The sequence below is a fragment of the Rattus rattus genome, chromosome 17 (genome assembly GCF_011064425.1).
Source record: "Rattus rattus isolate New Zealand chromosome 17, Rrattus_CSIRO_v1, whole genome shotgun sequence".
Lineage (NCBI taxonomy): Eukaryota > Metazoa > Chordata > Mammalia > Rodentia > Muridae > Rattus > Rattus rattus.
Genome location: NC_046170.1, coordinates 16,818,679 through 16,840,850, shown reverse-complemented (window position 1 = coordinate 16,840,850; position 22,172 = coordinate 16,818,679). Strand labels below are relative to the sequence as shown.

Sequence of the window (22,172 nt, the reverse complement as noted above, 5' to 3'; positions counted from 1 at the left end):
GGGTTTGCCTGTTACACGAACTAATTAAAGTAGCATTAGCTACATTGGTACTGCTTATTATTAAGATTTGGTCTGAGTTTTGTTTTCCTTTATAATTTTTTTCTTCCCCCCCCCACCATCCCCTGTGGTGTTGAAAGAGCCGCCCCAAAATTTGGGGAGCCTCTCACTCTAGTTGCGGGATGGAGTTCCCCAGGAAACGCGAGTAGCCGGTCTTGATGTAACAGCAAGAGGTAGCGTTTATTAACGAGATCTCGGGCCGAAACGCGTCTCACGCAGGAGACAGAGGAATCGACCCCAAGACTCGAAATTTAAGGCTTTTTATAGGGGAAGGCAAGGGGATTCAGCGTGGTTATCAGCAAGGGAGATGGGTACAAGGTCTCATCTGCAAGCAGTACGTGCGGGCTGGGGTGTTCTCAATATAGGAGAGCGTCTTATCTTTATCTGTAGAGCAGGGAGTCGTCCGTCCGCATGGCCCCCAACTCAGCGGAGATGGTGGCTGCCAGTTCCTGGAACAATCCCTTGACCTTGTTTTTAGGCTTGGCCGGGCACATCTCAGGCCTGCTCTGTCCTGTCCCCTTATCTGCTGTTCTTTTGCAGTTTTTATGAAGTTTTTATTTTAACTCTTCAGTGTTTGTGTGCAATTATGTGTTTGGGTGTGCAGTTGTGTGTTTATGTGTGTGTGTGAGAGAGAGAGAGAGAGAGAGAGAGAGAGAGAGAGAGAGAGGAGGTCTGAGGTTGATGCTGGAAATCATCCTTGACCCACCATATTCACAGACACAGTCTCTCTGTGGCATGGCTGCTCTCTCCAGTCAGCTCTACGAATCCCCTACCTCTGCCTTCTGAGGCTGGAGTTACAGGCTGGCCACCATGTTCACCCAGCATTTTACATGGGTTCTGGGCATCTGGACTCTGGTCCTCATGCTGTGTGTCAAGCACTTTCACTACTGAGCCATCCCCACCGCCCTTCTTGAGAACTGGAAAGTAGCCGCCCTAGTCTCCTAATCGTTAGGCACACACGACATCACTCTGTGAGTGCCCCGTTCATTCAAAAAGGGCTGTGAAGAAAACCAGGACAAACTTCAAGTTTTCAGGAGTAAGATAAATGTCATCAGTTTTCAGGGAGAATCACTTTTAAAAAAAAAAATGTCTTGCCAGATAAGAAGCAAACAAGAAAATACATCTAAAAATTTCTCAAACAACTATGAAATTATTATTTTGAAAAAATAAAGAGGATCGAGAACTGAACAGCCACCAAATGGGCTGACATGTTACATTGAATGCTTTTTGTGGTACACGGCTTTTGCTGAATTTTCCCTTCCATGGCCACGTCAATTCGTGTTTGAGCGTGCCTGACCTGAAGTCTGAAATGCTTTGAAATTTGGAACATTTTTTTTAATCTCCATGATTACTTCTTCAACTAACAACAGTTTTGTGCTACGTTTTCTGTACAATATTTGTTTCAAACCTTAATTTTACACATGAACTATCTGTGTGGTGTTTTTCATTTAATATAGGTGTTACAGTCAGTGTGGGATGCAGCCTGACATTTCTTTTTTTTTTTTTTTTTCGGAGCTGGGGACCGACCCCAGGGCCTTGCGCTTGCTAGGCAAGCGCTCTACCACTGAGCTAAATCCCCAACCCCCATTTCTGGCTCTTTAAACATTTGTCAGGTCCTTGTCCTGAGACCCTGTCTTCTGGTCCTTTCTAGGACATAAGTTATTGTAGTGACCTTATGTTGCAGGGGGCCATAGAACTTCCTCCTTTCTGAGTGTATTTTGGTCCCTGGTCTTTCTCCTCCCTCTTTTCTTCCTCTCTCTTTTGATTCCAAACCACCAATAACTCCTTTTCACTTCTATTAAATCAGTATTTTCCTTCCAAAAAAGGAATGAGAGCGGGTGGAATGTGTCTCGGGTGATTTTGCCGGAGAATCTTACTTAATGTGATGCTCCGTGGTGCCAGCCATGTTGCTGTGAATAAAAGTTTACTCCACACTTTTAAGGGGTGGGACAGTATTCCACTGGACACAGGACCACCTCTTCCTCAGCCACATGTCAGCGCCACCTCGGTTAACTGTGCCTCCCTGTGGCTCCGTCCCCAGGCCTGGGAGAGCTGACAGTGGCTCATAGCACAGTTCTGGTGCCATTTCTCCTAGTGGCTGTACTAACCTATAGCCCCACAGTCCATATATAAGAAGTAGCTTTTTGACATCATAAGCAGTTTTTTTTTTATTTTTGCATGGTTTTGTTTTTTGGTTTTCTGTTTTTCATTAAAGCTATTTCATCTGGGTAATATTTTCATCAGTGTTTTCCTGGTTCCTGGCAAAACATGTTTTTTTATAATATATTTCTTTACTCATGTGTTTCTTCTTTTGAGAAATGTCTGTGTAGGTCTATTGCCTTTTTTTTTTTTTTTTTTTTTTTTTTTTTTTTTTTTTTTTTTTTTTTTAGCTTTGGCTGTCCTGGAACTCACTCTGTAGACCAAGCTGGCCTCAAACTCTGAGATCGGCCTGCCTCTGCCTCCTGAAGCATGCATATTTTTTTATTAACTAAGTTATTTACTTTACATCCTGATCACTGCTTCAGTTCCCTCTCTTTTCCCAATCCCTCCCTCTCCCCACTTCCCTACCCCTACCCCACTCCCTCTTCCCTTTCTCCTCAGAAAAGAGGAGGCCTTCTATGACTCTCAATCTGCCTGTGTATAAAACTGCAGTGAGAGATTAGCTGCATCTTCTCCTATGGAGGCTAGACAAGGCAGCCACGTTAGGGGGAAGGATCCAAAGGCAGGCAACAGAGTCAGAGACAGCCCCTGCTCCAGCTGTCGGGGGTGCATGTGAACACCAGACGCACAACTGTTACCTCTGTGCAGAGGGCCCAGGTCTGCCGCTGCAGTGTGCACGGATTTTAATACGATTTGTTGAAAGGTCTTCTATTAGCTCTTGAGTGTTCCATGTGTCTGAACCTCAGCCAGTTCTAATGTGAGACTCATTGTATAGAGTAGCACGTGGTCTCTCGTGGAGAAGGCCCTGGGTCCTAATGGGTAGAGTGTATATCTACAGCTGCTAGGGGTCACATTCTTTTTTTTTTTTTTTTTTTTAGGGGTCACATTCTGTAACCACCCGTTGGTCTGGAATGGTTTAAATCCCGTGATTCTTTGCTTGGTCTATCAAACCTCCTGCTTTGTGTCCCACCAGTAGGGGTGCTTCAGCAGGTCCAGGGTGGCATAGTGTAGCATTCTCACCAGTAGGGGCAGGGAACTCATTGGTGTCTGGGACTTAATGTGGGATGTGTTTGGGTAGCTGAAGATCATACAGAGTCTCTAGAGCAGGGATTCCCAACCTTCCAACACTGCAAAATCTCCATTTGCCTCTCTGTCACCTCCCTAGTAAGCCTCACACTCTCCCTCAAATCTCCTTTAATACAGTTCCTGATGGGGTCACCACAGCATGAGGGGGTCCTGCATATCAGCTATGTGACCCCTGTGAAAAGGTCTTTCAAACCTCAAAGGGCTCAGACAATCCACAGGCCGAGAGATGCTGCTTTAGAGGAGGCCGTAGTGGACATCCCTGGCTATCAGGATGTCATCGGTGTCCACCGTGGACCATTGCCTGGAAGGATCTTGTTAGACTGAGGCGGGCCCTCAAGGTGGACGCCCAGATGCTTCCAGGAATTGAGGATCGGTTTGCCTTGGCTCCATGTTTAGAGCCTTGCTGGGCCAGTCTGTGTAGTTCTTGGTTCTCTCCAAGATGAGGGTAAGTGGGTGGGATCGCTCACCTGTGTTGTGGGACCACAGTGGGCAGGCTCTCGGATGGAGCTATCTCTCAGGAGCCTGGAGGGTGTGTGACACTGTGAGCTGAGCGGGTTTTTTAGGCTAATTCGGTGGTGTGGGCTTCCTAAGCTGAGCTGTGATTGTGAGCTGGACTGTGTGAGCTTCTTCCATAGCAAATAGGTCATTGCCCAAAGCATCAGTTGGCATCGTCAGAGCCTCCTACAGGCCCATTATCCACTTTGTGAAGCCCCTCTGGATTCAAAGTTGGTCTTGGCTGGGGAGACGGGATGCTAGGTGCTGTGTGCTTGACCCTTTATGAGGGGGTCCCAGGTCTCCATTTTGCATCTCTATTGTATCCTAGTATGCTTCACACTCTCCCTCAGCACTCTATAGCAGTTGTGGGTTTGGGGTTTGGTTTTGGGTTTTGGCTGTTTGTTTGGGGGAACAGGCACATTGCGGTTGGGTCTCTTTCAGTTTTTCAAAGCATCTAAATTAGCCCTTGCTCTGAAATTGGAATCGTTTGATTGACCTTGTGATTCTTGAGGTGTTTTGGGCTTTGGAGCATTTCAGATTTCAGATTGGGGTACACAGCAGTCACCCCGGAACATGGACCCCAAGGATCGTTCAGCCTGTGTGTGCTGTGTGATCAGACAGGTTCTAAAAATTAGAGATTAAAATTAAGAAAGCTCATGAGATGGGCTAGCCTAAGAAAGCACATGAACCCATGCAAGGTTTGAGGAAGATCTGCATATCAAAACCCTCTGTAGCTTTACTGTTATTTCCCCCAAGCATGCTGGACCGTGTAAGTTTGTTTTCTTCTGTTTCATAGAATGTGTTGGTAAAGAACACTCCTGAGAAGTCAGGATTAACACACACTGTGTGCGTTCCCTCAGTCTCCTGAGGCTCCATGTTTAGCAGCCGCCTCCTTATGTGAGGACAGACATTTTGCTGACCCCCAATCTACTGCAGTATGGTTTCCACTAGCAAGTTAATGCCTGTGAGTTTGTGGGTTTGCTTCTAATGGTGCTGGGGATTGAAACCAGAGCGTGCTGTGTGCCGGGCAAATTCTCTGCCTCTGATCTTAAGCTGTTTGCACCTTTTATTTTGAGACAAGGTCTCACCAAGTTGCCAGGATCTGTGTAACTCCAGGATCCTCTCGTCTCAGCTTCTGAGTATCTGGGGTCACAGCCTTTGCAGGTAGACCCTGCCGGGCCGATGTTCAGAAACGGAAAGTTTGCAGAATAAGAAATGAACAAAGTGGCTGGAGCCTCAGCCTGGCAGGACAGCAAAGCCAGCTGCCCGTCTATAGAGCCGTTTGTGACATTCTTCCTTCTAGCACATATACTTCCTGGGTCCTTCATCCTTAAGTCACCTGGAACACAGCAATATCTTTCCATATTTAAATTCCTGAAAATGGCAATCTTTAAACCACACCGGGTGTCATTTCTTCTGTTTTGTTCAAAGATATGTGAGCCCCACACAGAATCTGTCAAGTTGTATTTTAAGTAAAACTTGACACTTTAGGGGAAACAAATAAATAAATGCTTTTTTAAATTCTTTTTGCTAAATTCCATAACAGAATTGACATTTTCCAGCCTTTATTTCTGTATCATTGAAATCACCCTAAGTTCTTCAAGTGGGTGAGAGCCAAGCCCCACACCTTAGGTGAGCAAACCGGGTGCTGCTCACACAGGATGTCAGTGGGGCAGGCAGAGAGCTCAAGAGGCAGTTTGGGGCTTTCCTACCTGAGAGGGTGGGCTTGGAGCACCCTCATGTGGACAGCTTGGGAAATACAGCACAGCATTGGTTAGCTAGCTACATATTTAAATCAGTCCCCGCCCCTCTTTCTGAACCGAGTGTGTAGACCAATTGGGTTCAAGCTGGCGGGTTGTATCTTGTTTTTCATTTCGTCCATGAAATTGCTTGGGAAGCGTTTATAACTCCACCATTCATTAAATGACCAGGATTGTGCACGGTTTCTTTGTTTTTGTTACTTCACTTAACAAAACCGTTTTTTGTTTTTGTTTTTGTTTTTTTTTTCTTTTACTGTTTTTCGCATTAGTCACATGGATTTCCCTCATGTGACTCATCAATTCATCAGACACCTGGGCATCTGCTAGATTATCCTAGCAATATTATTTCTGTAAGACACGACCTAAAACAGAACAAAGTTGCTGGAGACTTGTCGTATGTGGTAAATCTATGAGAGACTCATAGCTGTCACACTAGACAGTAACAGTTCCTTTTCTCACAGCCGTTTCGGTGTAAAAACCCAATTACTGAGTGAAAATCTGAAACCTCTTTGCTAGAGAAATTCAATAAACTGAAACTATCAAGCACAGTTCAGACAGAGTTGAGTTAAAATGAAAATTAGCATTGGGTTCTGAATCTCCAAGGTTATTATTAGGCTCTGAGAGACGGGATGTAGCTAGGTTTATACAGAACACGGAGGCCAGGGATTGGCTCAGCAGTAGAGCGTTTGCTTAGCTTGTGCAAGGCCCTGAATTTGACACCGGGCCATGGAGACTGTAGGAGAATTACTGCATCGGAATTCAAGGTTTCCTGTTGCGTTTTAGTTAAAAATCTCTTTATCCCCCATGATACTTTGCTGAGAAAATCATGGAGATGAGATGGCTGGTTTCCTCCAGTAATTATTTCTAAATATTTTAACCTCATAACTTGACTTGTGGATTAGATGAGCATTTCTGCTCTCCGTAGTCTTCATTTGAGTGAGCGTGGTGGTAATGTAAAATTATTCTGCTTAGGGCGGAGAGAGTAATTCGTCATACTCTAAGTTATACTTTATACTAAGCAATGAGTAATGTTTTCTTATCAGCAGTGTGGTTCTTTTCCCCCCGTTTAGATATGAAGTAAATTTTCAAGATGGCATTGACTGTGGAGGCGCCTATGTTAAGCTGCTAGCAGACACTGGTGACTTGATTCTGGTATGACATTTTACTATCTAAGAACACCTTGTTAGAGTCAGTAAGTATTCTAAGGACTGGTTGACAACTGAAAATCCCATTTTCATTGTCTTTTTTTCTCAATCTGAGTTTACATGGCCTTTACAGTCTGCTGTCCAGATCCATTCACAGTCGCACTGTGATGAAGACATTGGTTCTGTGCTCTTTGGTAACATTAGTAACTGTGCTCTATCTGGGGGTAGAAGTCACGGGTGCTTAGAGATGCTCAAATGACAGCACAAAGCCAACATTAAAAGCCGCTGCTTCCTGTGTTGCCAACGCCCAGAAAAGCCCGAAGCAGCTTGGGAGAGTTTGGGGACATTTTCTTACAGCATTCCACAGTGGGAGCTCTGTGTTTTGGTTAAGATGGCTTTGCTGTGGGCCAGCTCCAAGGCACACAACAGAACCTGCCTTCTGCACTGGTGGCCGTAGGACCAGGTAAAAGAGGCTGTTTGTAGGATGTAGTGAGGCTCATTTTAGATCTTGGAAGTCTTAGCAGCAGAGTGGCAAAAACAGAGTTGGCTCAAATTCCTTTACATACTTAATTGGAGCCAGCAGGTCCTCAGAGGCCTTCTAAGGTGGGAACTGTCATCTCCACACTTGAGGCATCATGGGGATGGATCCAGGGGGCTCGGAAGCTCGCTCAGCCGCACGAGTGTAGGAACCGCAGTGTGTCGAGGACAGCAGAGCCACACTCCGGAGCAGGGTGAAGTCTGGAGCGCCCCTCTGTGTCCCGCATCTTTGTGTGTTTTTAACTGAGGTCTTCCTGAGTAATGACAACGAGGAATCATTTTGGTCTAAGGTCACCCATGCGCCTGCTTCCCCCAGGGACTGCTCATACCTGTGTGCATAAAGCAGCTGCAGTTTTTCTGAGCTCTTACACGCATCCTCAGGAAGGGAGTAGCGTGCGCTTTTCTAAAGTTTTCATTTTGCCATGTCCTTTGTTGTCGTTTGTGTTATTTGATAAGTTGGCATTTAATATAGTCTGTAAATTCTGCCCACTGGACAGAACAGAGAAAGTCAAAGGCCGCCATGACTCTGGACTAATTGGGAGCATCCTCTCTCTCTGAAGGAAAACTTTTATGATAAAACATCGTATACCATCATGTTTGGACCAGATAAATGTGGAGAAGACTATAAGCTTCATTTAATCTTCAGACACAAACATCCCAAAACCGGAGTTTTTGAAGAAAAGCACGCCAAACCTCCAGATGTGGATTTGAAAGAGTTCTTTACGGACCGGAAGACTCATCTGTATACCCTCGGTACCCGTTCATTCATTTGTTCGTTCATTCATTCATTCAAACGTTCTCGTTTCCATGGAGACGCTGAGGGCCTGTGCTTTCCGGAGAAAGTAAATGTGTCTACCTTTAAGAAGTTTATCTTTGGGGGAAGATAGGTTGTGTCACATAAATGGGGGTGGGAGTGTCAGAAGAGGAGATTGCAGTATGGAAGTTTCTTAGCAGTGTCTCTTCCCTGACCGTGGCCCCTGGGTGGGTTTTTGTATGAAAATTTGTAGGAAAATCCACTTTTAAGAGTGGAACCCTCGGGGCTGGAGAGATGGCTCAGCGGTTAAGAGCACTGACTGCTCTTCCAGAGGTCCCGAGTTCAATTCCCAGCAACCACATGGTGGCTCACAACCATCTGTAATGGAATCCGATGCCCTCTTCTGGTGTGTCTGAAGACAGCTACAGTGTACTTATATATAATAAATTAATAAATCTTTAAAAAAAAAAAAAAGAGTGGAACCCTCAGGCGGGTCTGAAACAGTGTACATTCTTTGTGATAACACTTGCAAACCTCTGAAGTCTGAGGGGTTTGTCTCACTATGAGGAAGACGGGGCTGTATGCTGTAGCTGTGAAGAGGGACACTTTGGGGCCGTGAGTCCCCACCGGGGCCACCTAGCTGTTGGGTAATTCTACCTGTGGAGATAATGGAATTTTTCATTGTTGAAAAAATTGAGTTTAAAACAAATCTTATCTTTATTTTAGAAAATACTGTAGCGAGCGATTTCAGCGAGTTTTGATTCAATACAGTGGTTTTTCCTGGTTAGGAGAAAAAAACTGCCTATAAACTTGGTCACTTTATTATTTTGAAGATTATATTCCATCTGTCGGATACTAATCCTCAAGTGTTTAAATTGTTCTGTAGTGATGAATCCGGATGACACGTTTGAAATATTAATCGATCAGAAAGTTGTGAACCAAGGGACCTTGCTAGAGGACGTGGCCCCACCTATCAATCCACCCAGAGAAATTGATGACCCGAATGACAGAAAGCCAGAGGAGTGGGATGACAGAGCCAAGATCCCCGACCCCACCGCCGTCAAGCCAGAGGACTGGTAAGCCAAGGGAGGCTCCGTAACCTTGGCTGCTGACAAGACTCTGACAAGACTCTTGACAGCGGGGCGGTTAAAAATGCTGACTTAGGGATTTTCTAGGAAACAATTTTCAGAAATTGACGTTGTCTTGTCCTATCTTAGTGTAAATTTTTCTTTACTGTGTTTACTTTGTTGCTTTTTTTGTTGTTGTTATTTTTATGGTATCAGTTCTGTGGGAAGACCCACAGTTCGATCCAGAAAGCCTTGCGTTTTCACTCCTGCATTCACTCCTCCTTTCATTCTTGTTCTTCACCTGCATGTGTAGACTGGTTTGGGTTTGTTTGTTTGTTCTGTGGGTTTTTCCTTTTCTAGGTTGATGGGTCGGTCTTTTTGGTTTTGTTTAGTAATGACTTGGCTTTAGGTTGCCGCATTGTCACCGTCTTCTATAAACCGTCTGTGGGACTCACTCGCGCCAACGTGATGAAGCCCTCTGTCTTTACAGCTGTTGGTGTTGTCTCTGTTTCCCATCTCGGGGAGGTTTCCTTGACTGAAATGTGCTGGGCTGATGAGTGCCCACAGCTTGAGGTTGGATGGCGAAGGACCCCAGTGAACCCCTCTTTCTAATGAGAAAGTCTTTGTCCCTCACGTGTGTTCTATGATTTCTGCATAAAGACCGTGTGCTTTTATTCCTAAGAACCACAGTTTTCTCCTGTCTCTTGCACAACCCTTAATTAAGGTTTGCCAACCAGATTACACTTCTTTTTGTTTTTAACCACCGTGTTAGGTTGGGCTGTATAGCAAATACCCCAAACTGAGCGGCCAGGTCAACTCGTGCTGACGATTACCTCAGTGGGTTCTGGCTGACGATTACCTCAGTGGGTTCTGGCTGACGATTACCTCAGTGGGTTGAGGCAGGACCCAGAGGAGGCCTGGCTGCGAGGCAGCTGACCTTGGCTGCTTGACCAGCTTAAGTGACGGAGCCCAGGTTCCCCCTTAGATCCCACATCAGAATAGTGATCTAAGGAAGACAGACAACACCCCTGAAATGGCCACCATATTTTAAAACTGAGTCTAGAATTGGTGTGCTGGCACCCATTTGTCCCCCTAGCTGGAAGGACCTCACGAAGGTGTGAATACCAATCCTAAGGGTTAAAACAAGCTTCCTGTGAGACTTCACCGTGGTGTTTGATGCTTGCTGGAACGCCTGTCTTGTCGCTATTTTCTCAGTCAGGAAGACACAGTGAGCGAGTGGCTGGTGCTGTTCAGACCCCACCAGCGCAGGACCCTTATTCTCCCTTTTTACATCTTTTGTTGGGTACCACTTACATTTGTTTCCAAGTTCCTTTAAGTATATGTCGCACGCTGCTAAAGTCACTTGTGATACACGGCTCTGTGGGCTCTGATGACGCGCTGGCATCTGCAGCATTCTCCACGTCCCAGAAGGACCCAGCATTCTGCACTCCCGATGGCGTGCACATCCCCGTGGCTTAGCAAAAATGGGCTCTTACAGGGTCTGGTTTCTCTGTCTGCTTCCTGCCCGCCCCATGTTGATGCCTCTGTCTGTAGGAGTTGTACCTCTCTGGGCCTACGTCATCATTGGTCCGTCTATTCACATGTTAGTGGAAATGCGCGCCATTTTCCAGTTTGAGGAATTACAAGCAAATGTATAATAGAAATCTACGGACGGGATTTTGGAGGGCAGATGGATGCCTAGGCAGGGAATTGCTGGCCTGCTGCGATGAGAAGCTGCCAGCCGCTCACCCTGTGCATCTCCACGGCCTCATGTGAACGTTTCAGCCGCTTTACATCTAGATCTTTGTGTTTGTGGGGTTTGGTTTGGTTTGGTTTTTGGAGCTTGTGAAAGCTTTGCGGTGGCATGCGACTGTCTGACCGCACGCGGTTCGCTCTTCTCACCCAGCATCTGGCCCTCCACTATGGCTCGTACCAGGTCTTTGCTGAAGTAGCACTTCAGTTTGTCAAATATTTTTAGAAGGTTTTTTGTTACTTTGTGTGTGTGTGTGTGTGTGTGTGTGTGTGTCTGTCTGTGTGTGTGTGTGTGTGTGTGTGTGTGTGTGTGTGTGCGCGCGCGCGTGCGCACGCGCTTGCCCCAAAATACCCTTGGGACAGTCAAGGCAACCCAAGGTAGTCGGCTCTCTCCTTCCTTTAAGCAGGTCCTGGGGATTGAACTCAGGTCATCACGGTTGGCAGCAGGCATCTTTACCCATTGAGCCATCTTGCTGGCCCTAAAGTGGGTTTCATGCAGGCAACACACATTCGGTTCTTTCCTTTCTGTGTCCCATGAGTTGTCCCTGCTGTGACATGTCTGTTTGTATCAGCGTAGTGTTTGAAGGATATGTTTCACTGACTACTGAGCACGGTTGAGCAGCGGCCTCTGACCGCTTCCTGGAGGCTCACAGTTTGTAACAGTGGGCAGACGACCTCTGCCCAGGGCACCATTTTATTCTCAACTTTAAGGTCTTCTCGCACATTGCCAGTTTTTATATGTTTGCTTTTGCTGTGTTCTGACATGGATTTTTCCCCTCTTGCTGTCCTCCTGTCTTTGAGCTTCTTAGAACATAGGAATGCAGTTTGTGTGGTGTATAGATTCCCCTGGGCATCAGGCGGCTTCATACATATGTGTATCATTGATCGCCATTATCTGTTTCTTCCTTTGTATGTGAAGGGTCATTTCCTCCAGTCACGTGTTTGCAAACATTGGTGTGACCACCTCTGCAGAACACTGGGTCTTGTTCTTAGAAAAAGTAAATGTGTCGAGTCCCGCTGGTCCAGAGAGAGGCTGCCTGTGGTGGGGACGCCTTTCCCGTCAGGCAAGCTTTACAAAGGGGAGGAGGAGGAATCAGCAGCATCTGATGGGTCCTTTCTTCAGGAACAGTGGTGCGCCTCCCTAGGAGCCCACACTGCTTCAGGCTTGCAGACAGAAAGAGGAAGAAGCTGTGGATAACAGCGTTGTGTTTGGTGAATTCGTCATACTTGTGTGTTAGGAGGCACTAGAAGAAAGGCTTTGTCAAAAGCCAGCGTCTGGCTGCTGTGCATGTTCAAAGCCTGACTCTGCGGTCTGCTTGGCTGAGTCGCGAGTTAGCAGAATTGGGGCCAGCATCTGCTTGCTGGGCTTGTGTTCAGAGACTGACCCTGAAGTTGGGTTGGCGGAGTCTGTGCATTAATACAAGGGGTTTAGTCTGTGTTGCAGCTTGAGGCTTCCTGGGAAGCCATGAGTGAGCTGATGGGGTCACAGCATCCATGTTTCCGAGACAGTGACATCACGGTGCCATCATGGTCATTCTCCTAACACCGTGTTCATGCTCCTCAGGATTTTCGTCCTAAGTCAGCTTTTAAATTAAAACACTAGGTGTGAATATGGAGAGCATGAAGACTTTTTAAATATGACTGAGTTAGAAAAAGTCATAAAAGGCTAATAAATTTAGCTGCTTTGAAAACATACAGTTTGTATATAGCAAAAGGAACAATTGAGTCATGTTAAAGGCCAGGCACCGTGTTACAAACACTTGGAAAGTGTGAGCAGGAGGGTCAGGGCCTTAAAGTTATTCTTGACCATACATAGAGTTCCAGGCTAGCAGGGGCTGCATGAGACCCTGTCTAAAGAAGAAAAGGAAAGGAAGGAGGGGAAGGGAGGGAAGGGAAGGGAGAGGAGGGGGAGGGGAGGGGAGAGGAGAGGAGAGGAGAGGAGAGGAGAGGAAGGGAAAGGAGGAAAGGAAGGACCAGAAACATTTATTTTATAACACATGAGGGCTGCTGAGATGGCCACTGGGTCTCATAGCCAGAGTCTTACCCCTGGAGCCCACATGGAAGAGAGAACCAGCTTTTACAAGGTGTCCTCTGGCCTCCTGTGTGCTGTGGCATAAGTGCACATTCACACAGACATGCATACGTGTCTGTGCCCTCCTATGCACGCACGCACACAGAGAAACGAATTCTTCTAAAACCCTGAAAAAGTAGAAAGTGGAAAGGTTATATTTTACAGTGTATAGCCAACAAAGGGCTGACCTCTTAATGTAAAATGAATGAGGCCCCCAGAGAGAAGACTGGCTTGGGTGCGCATCTGTACTGCTGCGTGTTCCTAGCTTGAATGGAGAGGCCTTATCCCGGATAGCCCGGGTAGCCTCACTATCTACACCCCTCTCTGCATCTCCTGTCTAGCCTGAGTCTATGCTGAGCCTTTCCCAAGCTCACCCCACACAGACCTGTTCCAAAGGCTTCTGAACCTACCACACTAGGGGTGGTTGGGGAAATGCACACGTTTCTTGGTGTGAAGTGTCTGGGTTAGATTGACTTCACTGTAGGGGTTGGGGATTTAGCTCAGTGGTAGGGCCCTTGCCCAGCAAGCGCAAGGCCCTGGGGTCGGTCTCCAGCTCCGAAAAAAAAAAAAAAAAAAAAAAGATTGACTTCACTGTGACAAAAAACACTCATGAGTCCACGCATGAGGAAGAAATCCTTAGGCTCAGTGTCAGCCATTTCATCCAGAGGTGCCGGGCTCCACTGTTGGGGGGTGCATCGCCATGGCACCTTGGAAAGGAGCATGGTGTGAAACACTGGCATCAGGGAAGCAGAGAGGGATTGCTTTATAACGAAATCTCCTGCTTGAAACCCATTAAGCTAGAAATCTGAAAACAGATTAATCTGTGAATCAAAACCCTCATGATCCAGTCACCTCACCATTAGACTCACCTCACTGGGAGCTGAGCCTTCAACACAGAAAGCAAACCACATCACAGAGCAACCGGTGCGTAACTCTCACTGACTGAGTCCGAGTGACAAAAGCAAGATTGAGTATGCCATGTATGCAGTGTGACCGTTTGTGTAAAAGGTGTGCGATGTGTGCCTGGAACATGGGCCGCGTTACATTGTTGTACTGATGTGTCTTCAGGGATGAAAAGGAACCCATACAAATCGAAGACCCGAGTGCTGTTAAGCCTGACGGCTGGCTCGATGATGAACCAAAATTTATCCCCAATCCTAAAGCTGAGAAACCCGAAGACTGGTAAGCGCTCTTCAGCTCCACACACAGTGCCAGGGATCTCTTGATGGCTTACTATTCATGGCTTCCTACAAAGACTGGAGATAATGGATTCCTCTGCTCCAATCATTTCAGGAGTGACAGCATGGATGGAGAATGGGAGGCGCCACACATTCCTAACCCAGCCTGTCAGATCGGATGTGGAGAATGGAAACCTCCCATGATCGATAACCCAAAATACAAAGGGATCTGGAGACCACCGATGATCAATAACCCTAACTACCAGGTGATAAGCGCTGCCCAGTTCTGTAGTAAGGTTGGATTGGTTTTCCTAATCCTCAGCAGTGGCCTGCGGCTTTTAGAAGTTTCACATGTAATTTTATGAAGTTAAAAAGTTGAGCAATTTGGGTTAGGAAAGAGGGAGGGGTCTGGGGTGGGGACCACATGAATCTCCCTAAAGGGGAAGACAGAATAGATTTTTATGGGTGGACTGGGGGTGGGGACAGGAGTGAGGAAATCAGACTGGGGAGTGATGGGGTAGAGACAGAATGAAGGGAGAGGTGACTGGGATTGGGGGTTCATTTGGGGGTGGGTATGGTATGAAAACCTGGTGCAGTGGAAACTCCCTGGAATCTATGAAGGTGACCCTAGTAAGGACTCCTGGTAATGGGGTACGGAGTCCCAACTGGTCATCTCTGTAGCCAGGCAAGGCTCCCAGAGGTGAGAGCAGGGCACACTCAGTTGAATTGTTGGCCGAGGGGATCCCATGGAAATCCCCAATCTACCCAGGCAATTGATTGCCGAGACAAAGGCCGCTCTCAGCACACTGGGCCCCACTGCTGAAGACGACACCACACAACTCTGAGCATGGAGAGGTCAGTCAGGCCGGGGCCTACGTGGAGCTCTCGCCCCTACGTTTCAGTCTCTCTTTGCAGGACGGTGCTCTGCAGACCACTGAAAGAGAAACACGGACACCAACCCAGCCACAAAACCTTCGACCTACAATCTGTCCTGCCTGCAAGATGTGCTGGGGCAGTGGTGGCGCAGAATGTGTTTCAGGAGTGGCCAACCAATGTCTGATTTGACTTAAGGCCCACTCCACAAGAAGGAACCCATGCCTGACACTGCTTGGGTGACCTAGAACCAGAGACAGATAGCACAGACCCCTAGGGTAAAACCAAACGGTAAAGTCTTTTAAGATAAAGTAGCAATTTAAAAAACGAATGTAGCACCGTTTGTTGGGTGTGGTAGCACACACCTTTAATCCCAGTACTTGAGAGGATCTCCGTGAGTTCAAGGCCAGCCTGGTCTACAGAGCAAGTTCCAGGACAGACAGGGCTATGTAGAGAAACCATCTCTATCTCTGTCTCTCTCTGTCTCTCTCACATACATACATACATACATACATACATACATACATACATACATACATCATACATACAGATAGAATGATGGTATATATATATATATATATATATATATACACACAATTGTGGTTGTATATTCTAATTCTTCACTGTGGTCTTTCTTCGTAGCATTCATTTATTACAAGGTGTGTGTGTGTGAGAGAGAGAGTGAGAGAGACTGTGTGTGAGAGAGAGAGTGAGAGAGACAGTGTGTGTGTGTGTGAGAGAGAGAGAGAGAGTGAGAGAGACTGTGTGTGTGTGAGAGAGTGAGAGAGAGAGAGTGTGTGTGTGTGAGAGAGAGAGAGAGAGAGAGAGAGTGAGAGTGTGAGTGTGAGACGTGTGTGTGAGAGAGAGAGAGAGACAGAGTGTGTGTGTGTGAGAGAGAGAGAGAGAGAGAGAGAGAGAGACAGTGTGTGTGTGGATTCCAGGGACTCCCTATCTCCATTTCCTCAGGACTGGGATTACAGCCATTGCCCTACAGCACAGCTCTTTAAATGGTGCCAGAGACTAAACTCAGCTCCTTGTACCTTCTTCCCACAGGGGCCCATATGTTACCACCTAAGCCATCTCTCCACCCTTATTATAAAGGCTTCTTCTGCTCCTTTTTATTTGTTTAACAACATCACTTTACTTAAAGTTTCCTTTGCTGTTTCTTCCAGGGAATCTGGAGTCCTCAGAAAATTCCTAACCCGGATTATTTTGAAGATGACCACCCATTCCTTCTGACTTCTTTCAGTGCTCTGGGCTTAGAGCTTTGGTCCATGACTCCTGACATCTACTTTGATAATTTTATCATCTGTTCAGAAAAGGAGGTGGCGGATCAGTGGGCTGCAGATGGCTGGGAGCTGAAGATAATGGTGGCGAATGCCAATGAGGTGTGACAGTGACCACAGACAAGTAACGGGACGGTGGGCGGGCAGGCCTCGTGGGACCCAGTCCTGGCCATGGGTGACACAGATGCAGCAGCTACTAAATGCCAAGGGAACGGACTTGAGTACGTTTCATAGACCGACCATCTAGCTTCTCTGCATCGCCTGCATGGTGAACTTAAATTATAACAGCCCCAGTGAGATTCAAAGTCTAGCTGTAGTTTATAGCATTAAAAAAGAATGCGTTTCGTGTCGGCAGTGCAAGGCTGACTTGTAACAGTGATCTATATGTGATCCAGGTATTTTTACTTAGAGAAATGCCAAGAAGCCTAATCCAACATTATTGTGTTTGTTTCCCTGCTGTGTGTGTGCTCTGGGCTAGCTGCCCGTGAGCCTGCTAACTCCACTTCCCACCTCACCCCAGGGTGGGCTCTGGGGTGACAGAGGCAGGCCACTGCGTCCTGCATCTCACGTGGGTGTCGTCGCTTTAATTTGCTGAGCCATTCACCCACGAGCAGTTGGTTTCTTTAGACACTTGATTGTTACACATGAAATATGTTGTGGCCTCAGATTTTAATAAAATTCATACACAAGGGCCACTTGTGAAATAGTTCATATAAAAAGAAAAAGAGAATCCGATAATTCCTGAGTGAGTTTATCAGGAAGTTCTTTAACAGAACGTATTATCAAAGGTGTCTTTTTCATTGTGTGCATGTGTGTGTGTGTGTGTGTGTGTGTGTGTGTGCACGTGCGTGTGTACGTGTTCAGTGGGAGTAGTGTAAAATGTGCACTCTGTGAACTCTGCCTATTTCTCCGCAGCCCGGCGTCCTCCGACAGCTAACAACAGCAGCAGAGGAACGCCCCTGGCTCTGGCTCATGTACCTGGTGATGGCTGGGTTGCCCATCGCTTTAGTAACTTCATTTTGTTGGCCAAGAAAAGTAAAGGTAAAGAAAACACACCCCTTTTGTTCAGATTTGCCTGCGTTCCAGAGTCCAGCAGTGTGAGGACTTCAATGCTAATGTAATAGCCAGTTTCCTGTAAGATTTACTGAGTTTGTTACATTACCTCATGAGTTACTGCAAAACACAAACAAACAAAAGCCAGGCAGATAAATGCTCCAAACACACATGTCCACTCTGACAGTGTCTGTGCACCGAAGAGGGACGATAAGATAAATACAAACAACGCTTAGCGTTTAGTAAAACCAGCTTTTGTTAAACCACCACAGAAAAAATATGAAGACATAGGGCCTAAAAAAGCTGACTTATGTCAACTGCCAAGCAAGGCCGCTCTGGAACAAGAACCTGAGGAGGAGAAGGCCCCGGAGAAGCCCGAAGATTTGCAAGAGGAAAAGAAGCCAAGTGAAACTGAAGTTGTCATCGTGGAAAAGGGTAAGACTGTGTTGGTGACTTGTGGCACCTACCCTCGCCTGCCAGCACTGACAGAATTGTCTGCTGTGCACAGGAACTGCCAAGAGCGTGACTTTGGGAGCGTGATTAGCGATCCTCTGAGAGACAGCCCTTTGAGCAGTCACCTGTCTACCTGCTTGTCCTTAGGGCACAGCCTCTGGTGTTTCTGAGAGCACGAGAGCTGTGTGTGCACAGTTGTGTGTGACTAGGCATACCTCCCCCGCATGGGGCACCCACAGCAGTCAAAGAGTTCCACCCAAGCCTAGTTCTCAGAGTCTTCGTAACCTACTGGTGTGTCGTATTGACGTTTCTGCCTACTTCAGAGAGCATTGACAAATATCTAATTTGGGAATACTTAAGTCTCAAAGGGGCCTTGCTGTAGAAGGCAGTTTTGCACCTCCGCTCGGTCCCACGCTGCACATGTGCAGACCTGTGAGGAAAGCAGAGGTGGCCTGTGCTGGCTTCTGTTTCCTCAAACCTAATTTTTGGCAAAGTAACTTCTTACTTTTATAATTCTCAGGACATGTTCTCTGTTTTGGTGATGGTATCCCTCCACCTTCTCCCCTTCCTCTTCCTCCTCCTCATCCCCCTCTTCCTCCGTCCCATGCCTGCTCCTGTCTGTCTTATCTCCCCTCTCTTTTCTTCTTTCTCCTGCCCCTCCCCTCCCACCTCCTCCCTGTCCTTTCATAAGGACAGTGACAGCTCAGCAGCGTCTACATGAGAATCGGTAACTAGGACAGGCAGAGGTAGCGCCCACCCACGGATAAGTAGTCAGCTGAAGACACAAAGGCCGCCTAAGCGAGGGGCGCCCCTAGGACATGACTGCCAGGACACTGAGAGTCATTTGGGTTTTCCACACTGTGTCATCACAATTTTAGGAACGCACCCTTTGCTTCAAAAAGATGACTTATTTATGTTCGTAAAATAATGAGTATTTACAATTAGCTCATTTTTTCTTTTCAGTTTTGAAGGCTTGAAATAGCTTTTTTAATTTTAGAATTTCAGTAAATCCCCCTTAATTCTTAGTACTTTTCAGTAACAAAATCCTAACTCATAGTGTCTCTGCCTTTAATGAAATCTACATTCCAGAAGAAGTAATTGGAGAACCGGAAGAGAAGAGTGAGGAAGACGCAGAAACTATAGAAGGGCAAGAGGAAGTGACCAAGTTGAGTAAATCTGGATCAGAGGATGAGGTAAGCCCTCCCTCCCCACAGGAGCAAGCTTTCTCCATGCCTCCCCGTCTCCTCCAGTAAGAGAAGGCAGAAAAGGCGCTGACATGTTGTTCCATGGCCACCGGGCGGCAGAGCACGCCATCTGTGCCTTACACTCTGCAGGTAGAGTGCACTGGTGAGAATAATCAAAGCTCCGTTGGAAGAGAGGACAGAGGTGGCCGAGCCGTCCTGTGGAAGGCTGACAGGGCCGCGGTCAGACTGTCGCCCCTAGCCGTTCTGTTTTCTTGTGTTTATTTGTCCAGAAGTACGTTATTTTTGGATTAGCATAGTTGTGTGGTGTGAATGTCACATTGGAAATGGCGTTAGCTGCATGCCTTGATGTGTGTATTTTGTTCTTAAAGTTTGCTTTGAGGTCCAAACACATCCTGAAAGTGTGGAGGGGAGAAGCGTCAGCACAGTCCTTTTTACCTCCTTCATTGCTCTGGAAACCTTCATTCCACGAGCTCTGAAATACTCTCTGTGAAGCCAGCCCAGGATTCATCACTCACAAAACCCCTGTGATGAAGTTCCTTTATCCCCCAGTGGAAGTCGCACAAGTACTTCCTGTGAGATTGAGACCATGTTCCGAGGCATAAATAACGCTGTAGGGGCGAGCAGTCCTTTGTCACATGCTTACGTGACAAGCAGGGGAAATGGTATGGGGTCAGTGTAAACAAAGAACCCCAAGGCACTCCTGTTAAGTACAGCAGCCTGTGCGGCACAGCTTGGACGATTAGTGCAAGCATTCATTAGTGCAAGCAAGAATGAGGACTAAGCCTGTGTTGTCGACTCGTCCAGGTTATGTGAAAGGAAGCATTCCCATCATCCATTGCTTTCCAGATGAAGGATGCTGATGAGAGCACAGGATCTGGAGACGCCCCAGTGAAGTCATTGCGCAAGAGGAGGGTACGAAAGGACTGACACACGCACGTCAAGTGTTGCAAATCCCAGAGCGAGATCTGGCATCGAGAGTTAGGATGCCCAAAAGGACAGTGACCGCGCATCTGCACAAACTCTAAGTATCTAGCAATGTTACTTTCATTCTTTCGGGGTGGGGGGAAGGGGATGCAGGGGAAGTAACTTTGAAGTTAACAGGTCTTTGGATTTAGAATAAAAAGAAAAGTGGCACCTCACATGAGAGCCAAAAGAGTCCTCTCCTTAGTTACAGTTTTACAGCTGGAGGGACGAGCGCTTTGGTTTTCGGGAGCAAAGATGGCGTGCATTTGTTCACCTCTTCTGGAGCACCTGCTTTGGGCCTTCCTCTGCAGTGCCTGTGCAGGAAGAAGCGAGTTCGTTATACTGAGATGTGGCTGTGTTCTATTGTACAGACTGAAGGTGACGGACTCTGTGGGTGATCGTCCGATGCTGCCAGCACTTACAGAGGGTGTGAGCGAGCCACACTTCCCTGGTTGTGTTACACCGTACTTAGGTCAGTTCACTTAGCTCAGAGGTTCCTGGAAGAGGTGCTGTGTTGGCAGGCGTGTCAACTGAAGGCCTGTTAAGTGTCACTCATTCCATCACCGGGTAAAGTACAAGCATAGTTTACATAGGCTTGTCAGAGCCAAATAATGCACACCGTTTTTTCAAGCTCTGTAGCCCAAGTAGCTTACCTCATTCACCAAATTGTGAGCGCACGCTGCTCTTGAAAATGAAATTTAAATATTTTCCCATTAAAATTATACTCTCTCTGAGGATCATTAGAGGGGAGGCTTCATTTATAGTGTGGAATGCTAACGGCTATATCCAGTTCTGCAGCTGTGTCTTTTTACTGTGCTTTCCCGACGACAAGGTCACCCTCCTAGTTGCACTGAAATGAGCCCAAACAACCTACCTTATCAGCAGTGTTGCTGTATTTATTAAAATGTTTTATTGAAGAACTTTCTACACTTAAGAACCAGGTGTCAACCCTTTGAAAGGCCATTCAAGTCCACGTGAAGACCAGTGGGTGACTTTAATACTGAGTCCTTGTTTATGTTGTAGACTTGCACACCCCACCTTCTGACTCCCTCACATGGGCACACTCAGAAAAACCCTACTTTCACCTCCCTAGAGGAGGCTGAGCTGAGCCAATGACACTGTTTGCATCTGCCAGAGTGACATAAAAAGTGGAGTGAGTGCTTGCCCTATGGCCATGCACTAACGTTTATAGACTCTTGGGGAATTTCTAACACAGCTGACCGTAACTAGAATTTACTTAGTAATAATAGGCTTAACACAGCTTTCAAGGGCTCCTTTTTTTCCTTTGAACTAGACATTTGAAATAATTATAAATAGAAATATATCTCAAAATAAACAACTATGCTTCGAAGAAATAAATCCTTTCTTACCTTGATGTAAACCAGGCTTGACCTATGACTTTTGTGTGAACACATTTTCTGAAGATTGGTTAGAGCTGTCTTAACTCTTGGTTGCACACTGACTCTGCGTGGACCATTGATTAAATTTCAGGAGCTCGCAGCGGTAATATCTGAGCAGCCGAGTTTTATTTTTATAGTCTATTTTGTCAATCCCAGGCTTTACTCTAGCTCAAGCCGACTTGGACTCCTGTGTACCCAGCCAGGCTGCACTCACACTTGGCACAGTCCTCCGGTGTCAGCCCCTCCGTGCTGGGATGACAAGCATGCGAAGCCGTGCGAACATCACTGCACATTCCTGGTGGCGTTTCCCTTCGTGGCTGTGCCATGGCTGACAGGTCATTCCAAACCAAAGCCCTTGTAACACATGACATCTATGCAACTGGCAAGAGTTTTAGTAGCCAAGTGGCCTTTTTTTTTTTAATCCTAATCGATTTTATTTTTTATAATTACTTAATTTATCATTTTCCCTAATAAAAGATATATATGTGTATAAGTGTGTGTGTGTTGCTTTCTTTAGTCTTTTTAGCCCCCCAGCTGGGGACCTAATCAGGGCCTTGCACTTGCTAGGCAAGCGCTATACCACTGAGCTAAATCCCCAACCCCCTTTTTTAGCTTTTTTACTAAAGTAATTGTCTAAAGACTTAACTTGTATGTTCGTGTGCCTGGATTCGTGTATGTACACAGGTATGCAGGTACCCATGGAGACCCAGAGAGAGCATTGGTCATGAGCTTCCACGGTGGCGCTGGGAACTGAAACTGCTCCTCTCCAAGGGTAGCCTGTGCTCCTATTGGCTGAACTGTCTCATCGGCTTCTGCTTCTTTCCCTTGAAAATACTCTTCAGCTAGGCTCACTTCCGTTTCCCGGAGGATGACATCA

At 46.6% G+C, this 22,172-nt stretch overlaps 1 protein-coding gene across 3 annotated transcripts in view; it reads left to right on the top strand.

The window, feature by feature from the left end:
• The window catches only part of Clgn (calmegin), a 34,003-nt gene extending 12,218 nt beyond the window's left edge, over positions 1-21,785 (top strand). For 2 of the 3 annotated variants that reach the window (XM_032888004.1, XM_032888007.1), the window contains 10 exons: positions 6,629-6,710; positions 7,801-7,993; positions 8,881-9,070; positions 13,953-14,066; positions 14,178-14,328; positions 16,108-16,323; positions 17,137-17,262; positions 17,547-17,709; positions 18,817-18,920; positions 19,779-21,785. In XM_032888004.1, coding sequence (XP_032743895.1) covers positions 6,629-6,710; positions 7,801-7,993; positions 8,881-9,070; positions 13,953-14,066; positions 14,178-14,328; positions 16,108-16,323; positions 17,137-17,262; positions 17,547-17,709; positions 18,817-18,920; positions 19,779-19,859 — 1,420 coding nt within the window. In that variant the 3' untranslated portion in view covers positions 19,860-21,785. The remainder of the gene's footprint in view (positions 1-6,628; positions 6,711-7,800; positions 7,994-8,880; positions 9,071-13,952; positions 14,067-14,177; positions 14,329-16,107; positions 16,324-17,136; positions 17,263-17,546; positions 17,710-18,816; positions 18,921-19,778) is intronic. The other variant, XM_032888006.1, reaches the window with a different exon arrangement.
• The last annotated feature ends 387 nt before the right edge of the window (positions 21,786-22,172 follow it).